This window comes from Rutidosis leptorrhynchoides, chromosome 9, assembly GCF_046630445.1.
Source record: "Rutidosis leptorrhynchoides isolate AG116_Rl617_1_P2 chromosome 9, CSIRO_AGI_Rlap_v1, whole genome shotgun sequence".
NCBI classification, from domain to species: Eukaryota; Viridiplantae; Streptophyta; class Magnoliopsida; order Asterales; family Asteraceae; genus Rutidosis; species Rutidosis leptorrhynchoides.
In genome coordinates, this window is record NC_092341.1 from 43,483,974 (window position 1) to 43,490,057 (window position 6,084).

At 36.3% G+C, this 6,084-nt stretch overlaps 2 protein-coding genes across 2 annotated transcripts; both read right to left on the reverse strand.

Annotated features, from left to right (window-relative positions):
* Positions 1 to 1,557: 1,557 nt before the first annotated feature.
* Positions 1,558 to 2,496, reverse strand: LOC139867988 (protein ALP1-like). The gene has a single exon (XM_071856330.1). It carries the CDS (start codon positions 2,494 to 2,496, stop codon positions 1,558 to 1,560), a length of 939 nt encoding a protein of 312 aa, XP_071712431.1.
* Positions 2,497 to 4,143: 1,647 nt separating this feature from the next.
* LOC139866814 (vignain-like) lies at positions 4,144 to 5,577 on the reverse strand. Its single transcript, XM_071855103.1, is given in 5 exon segments — positions 4,144 to 4,446; positions 4,527 to 4,667; positions 4,774 to 5,009; positions 5,100 to 5,303; positions 5,306 to 5,577. Coding segments are annotated over 5 exon segments (1,089 nt in total). The 5' UTR covers positions 5,547 to 5,577; the 3' UTR covers positions 4,144 to 4,179.
* Between the last annotated feature and the right edge of the window lie 507 nt (positions 5,578 to 6,084).

The following is a 6,084-nucleotide window of genomic DNA, read 5'->3' on the forward strand; positions in this document are numbered from 1 at the left end:
GCCCCCGGTTACATCTGGTCATTCCTGACTTATTTGATAGCAACGAAGTTTGAGTAAAGTTATACAACGTCTTGCTAAAGATTAACCCGAATTTTCTAAAATTGGAAAATTACTATAATTGGAAACTTTTCATAAATAGTAACCTTCCGAAAATGGAAATTCTTTAATGAACCATTACTATCAATATAGTACTATATGCTATTGTCTGTTAGATAATGTCTGATCATACGTTCTATCTCTAGGTTGAGATCTCGGTCACGTCCTTCCGTTCAATTCTTTCGTGGAATACTCTTTTGTGTTACTAAGGTGAACTTCATAGCCCCACTTTTTACTGTTTCATAACTGTTTTACAACTTTTGAGGTGAGACACATGCTTGCTTTATAACTGTTTTACGCTTAGACACAAGTACTAAATTGTTAACTATGCTGTCATGCTTTGATTCATGTTAAATCCCTACCGTAATATCATTAATTGCTACGTTTAAATGCAAACTTAATTATTGTGAATAGGCCTATTGAGAGTAACGTCTCTAACCATTCGACTGTTGGTCTTTGGTTACATAATAATGATTCCACGACACTGACAGTACAAGGTGTCATAGGGTAAACTTGTTTAGTAGCGATATTACAAAATGCAGCAACACTTTTAGATTGATATTTCTATATCAATCAACTTTAAACTAAATCTTGTGGTCTAAAACTTTGGATATTATTTATAAACCTGTGAATTTCACTCAACCTTTTTGGTTGACACTTTAAGCATGTTTTGTCTCAGGTGATGATTGAGCTAGCTGTTTGCAATTTTGTGATGATAGATTTGATGCTTGCATGGAGTCCACATCGCATATTATATTTTAGTTCATAAACATTTATTTTACGTTTTAATAATAATGTAAACATGTATTACTGCTTCCGCTGTTTTATTAACAAAGATTTTATTTAAAAAGTCTCATATAGAGTCGTTCTCGTTTATACAACTGTGTTATGATATGATTGGTCACAATTACCCCTGGTCCATTTTGGGGGGCGTGACATTTCATAACAATCAAGACTATCAATACTAACAAATCACGTGTTATAAACACATTTTTCACCATATTCAACGGTAACCCTTAGCCGAAAAACCATATCAAGGACCATCATGTTAAGAAAACTTTATTTCCATAGCCAAAATACAGATTTTAAATCTATCACGCATAAATGTACAACTCAAGATACTCCAAGTATCAATTTTGTAAATATGTCCACTATTTGACTTTTGAACAAACACTAATTCATCCTTAGATCATGAATAACCCTGCCTGTGACGTCACAGACAGATTGTTCACTTTTTGGCTAAAAAGTGCAATATGCCTGTGACGTGGCAGTGTCACCCTTTGACACCAAAATAACCCTGACGCCCCTCCAGTGTCAAATAGGTCCCACCAGTTTTATTTTTTCTTTTTCTTTTTCTATTTTATTATGCATACAAATTATATTACATATAATTAAAAACATATAAAAATTAACAATTACATAAAATTTAACCATTACATAAAATTTAACCATTACATAAATTTAACGATTCATGGTGCGGAATGCGGACGGAAGGTTCCAAATATGCTCAACTAGATCATCGGTTAGTTGGTCGTGCACCGTCCTATCTCTTATTTCTCGGATGATAACGTCTTGATCCCTTCCTCTATTCGGTATCCGTTCTGGACGATTCTCCATATCTTCGGTAATGAACTCTTCCTCCCAATCACTTAACGCAAATCCTTGATCTTCCAAAATCATATTATGTAATATGATACAACAGTCCATAACTCTCCGCATCTTGTTTACCGATATAGTGCATGCTGCTAACCTTAAAATATGAAATCGACCTTGAAGAACCCCAAATGCCCTCTCTACATCCTTTCGGGCACTAGCTTGAAACCTAGTAAACTTAATCCTTGGATCATCTGTCGGACACGCAAAACCTTTGACTAGAGTAGCCAAGTCAGGATATATACCGTCAGCTAGGTAATAGCTTTTTGTGTACTGATTTCCGTTTACCTCAAATGGTGCTAGTGGAGATGTTCCCTTTTTAAGTTTATCAAAAACATAGGATTGATTCAAAACATTTATATCATTGTTGGAACCCGCCATTTCAAAAAATGCATGCCAAATCCACAAGTCATACGAAGCAACTGCTTCAAGCATAATGGTAGGTTTCTTGTGATCACCCCTAGTGTATTGCCCCTTCAAAGCAACGGGACAATTCTTCCACTCCCAATGCATACAATCAATACTCCCGAGCATACCCTTAAAACCATGTTTCTCTTCATGTTTACTATATAATCGTTGAACATCGTATGCATTGGGAGATCTCATGTAACGTTCTTTGAATAATGTAATAATACATTTACAAAAGTTATCTAAACAAAGTATTGAGGTTTGTTCACTCATTTTTAAATATTCATCAAACATATCGGCGGCAGTTCCATACGCCAATTGGCGTAGAGCCGAAGTCATTTTTTGCAATATTGTAAAAGTCGGCCGACCGATAGGATCAAAACGTTCCCTAAAAATCTAAAATGCTCGGGAGTATCATGAGAATCGAAATTAGAAATACCTTGCGATATTCGGAGAAATAGTTCAATCCGCATACGAAAACGCCTTTTAAATTTATATGGCGGAAACACGGGTGTGTCACTTAAATAATCCTTCCATAAGTTTTCTCTGACTTCTTCACGATTTCTTGGAATATAAATTCGTGATCTTGGAACACGCTCGGATTCGACTTCGCCATCATCATCTTCTAAATGTTGAATTAGTGCAATAATACGCTCGTCTTTCGAATCGGAATCGTAACTAAGTAAATACGATGCCATGAAAGAAAAATAATTGATAGTTATGAGAGAAAATTGTATGATTTAATTGATAGAAATGAAAGAAAAATAAAGGGAAATGGTGTGTTAAAAGTGTAGAATGTATGGGTTTATATAGATAAAAATATATAGAATTTAAAATATAAAAAAAATTCAAAAAAACACAAAAATAGCCGTTTGCCAACGGCTTTATTTTTCAGCCAATCCGCAACTGACACGTGTCCCTGACGCTACCTCACTCCTCCGTGAAAAACTTGACTAACGCCCCTCTCGCGTCACCGGTAACGTCTCACTAGGGGCGTCACCCAATGCCGGCAGGTCTGACGGGACCCCTCTGACGCCGCGTTAAAATTGGTCTTAACACAAATCAGACCTGTCCAGTCACACAAATATAACCCGGCGCTAGATCCGGATACGGATCACCCACCAATTAGCTCAATTTGGAGCTGAATGTTTCTGGGGTGTTGAGCTGGCATTCCAGCGGGTCGAAGGTGTTGTGAAAACTGAAGTTGGGTACTCTCAAGGCCACGTTCACAACCCGAATTACAATTTGGGTTGCACCGGAACCACCGAACACTCTGAAGTTGTTTGGGTCGAGTTTGACCCGACTGTTTGTCACTACAACAACAACCTGCTTTCCCTCTTTTGGTCCCGCCATGATCCTACTACCCTCAACCGTCAGGTATAATTTAATGTAATTTTTGCGTGTGATTAAAGTTTTTCTATTATGTTTTTTTGATTAATAATTAATTAGGGTATAAATTGTATCTGTTATATACATATTGGTCCATGTTATCTTTGCTTAGGTTAATCAGCCCTCGCATTTGGATGTTCTATTTTCATAACTTTTCAAAATTATATCTGAATTTAATCAAATGTAATTGTATGCATCTTACTTTAAAATTAGTTTTTAATAGTTCAAATTTCACTTATTGTTATTGTATCATGTAAATGTATTCTTATAATTTATTCATGTGACCAGTCATATAAGTTGCTGCACCATCTAAAGTTGTCCCACATCATCAATTACAAGTAGTAAAGGTCACACGTATAAATGAACAATTGTTGAAAGTTCGATGCATACAATAGCAGATTCATTCATAGTATGATACATATACTAGCGAATTATAAGTATATTAGGAACAGTATGTTTTCGGATACTTTAAAAGAAGCTAACTTTTGTAAGATACTAAGATGCATAATGTTAAAAGGAAGAAAAACTAAAAACTATAAAGCTGTATTATAAGTTGAACTATAGTTACTATACTAATAAATAATGTCTTGATGTATGTGTGTGTGTGTGTGTGTCGGTAAGTGTTTTTGCGATCTAGAGTTCGTCTTTGAGAGATGATGTTGTAGCCGATTTGGGGTTATTAGCGTCTTTCTTGATAGGATAAGAAGCTTCCATTGCTATACCGCAAAGTCCTCGTTTATCCGATATTCCTCGTTCCATCCTAATGTATCCTTTTTCGCCCCATTCGGGGCCCCACGAGTTCTTAACGATCCAATATTTAGTTCCGTCTAGCGTTGTACCGTATCCCACAACTGCTACTCCGTGATCTAAGTTTGTTCCGCACTTTCCGTTAAAAACCCCCTGTTAACATTAAAAAAGTAACTTCTTTTAGCATTTTATCAAATTATATTGTTTTGGGTATTGAGAATATATGTTTGTACCTCTTTATAGAACTGAAAATCGGAACCTTCAGCATCAATGGCAACAGAACAGGGCTGATTAGCTACTGCTTTCATCAGCGCGTCCTCATCATTTGGAGGTACATCTTCATGTCCATCAATTGATACCACCGGTGCATTCTCCTAACAATAAAAAAAAAGAAGTCAAAATATCGACCCATACCCATTTTGACACTTTACATGATCTACCCATATTGCCACCTAATATTATCTGTAAGAAAGATCGTACCTTTATAGAGTCGCATCGTCCGTCTGCAGCTGTGTAAGGATACTCGTCCTCTTTAGTTAAACCGCCTTTCTTTCTAATATAATCAAATGCCAAATCCATTAGCCCTCCATTACACCCTTGGTTTTCTGAAGTGTCACAATCGATAAGTTCTTGTTCTGATAACGGTACTAGCTCGTTAGTTTTAATTTGGTTTATTCCTTCAACGGCCACCACGGTTGAAAACGCCCAACAACTTCCTGTAATAGAAACATATAAGACAATCAGTTCATACGCGTAAGATATTGTACACGATGCATACAGGGTTGTACTCTAGATTATAGATTTACCGCATTGTCCTTGATCCTTGACAGGGGTGACAGCCCCTTTCTTTCTCCAATCAACCGAATTAGGAACAGGGTCAACGTTAGCATACATAAACGTTTTGTTTCCAATTCGATCTCCTTGAAGCATCCTATGATGATGAATCTTGGAACCCGCGTAGATACTTCTGAACTCGTGGTTAGTCATGTCAGCAAACTTGTTAAGTTGTACTTATAAGGCTTGTTCATCTTGTTTGTTTCGTGAACATGTTTCACATTGGCTTTAAAAACGTTGAACCGCCTTTGCTTCTCTTGGTGGTGTGTAGCCACTTTGTGGTGACTTCTCCATCGCTCGTACATTTCCCAGAAACTATCCTCGCTTTCAAGCTCCTTTTCATGGAAATCGAAGCTCCATGTGACGCCTAAAACCAAAGCTAAAGAAAGAGAAGCCAAAAGAAATTTAGTAATCGACATTTTGTTGAATTCTTCTTGTTGTTTCTTGATGGGATTTGGATAAAGATTATGAAAGTTGAGAACTTGGAAGGTGGTATATATAGAGGAATTCAGGTAGAGTGCAAGATTGAACTTGAAATGGATACAAGTTGATAAAGACTAAAGAGCGGATGAAAAAGGTTCCTTATGGGCATGAACAACCATTGAGGTTCAATAATATGTGAGGTGAGAAGAATGTGTGTGATGTTAAAATTGAAGAATAAAATGTGTAAAAAAGTTGCAAACTTTAAGTGATAAAAAAACTGATTTCATGTAGTGAATTAATGATGGTTGAGTAAAGGAATTGAAGGGGTGTTGATATGAATGTTTATGGTATAATGCATGCATGACATACTTATCATATTGGTACAAATTGAGGAAAATGGACAAATCATATTGGTTTCTTTGTTGTGCACTTTTCGTTTTTCTTGTTCAAAATGCTATTTTTAGCCCTTCTTTGGTTGCTTTAATGTTAACTCAAGTTGTTGGGTACTTTTCTAGAGTATAACCAGAATGAATG

Bases quoted from the DNA above. Each gene is read 5' to 3' on its own strand.
- LOC139867988 (XM_071856330.1), bottom strand. From the start codon at position 2,496: ATGACTTCGGCTCTACGCCAATTGGCGTATGGAACTGCCGCCGATATG.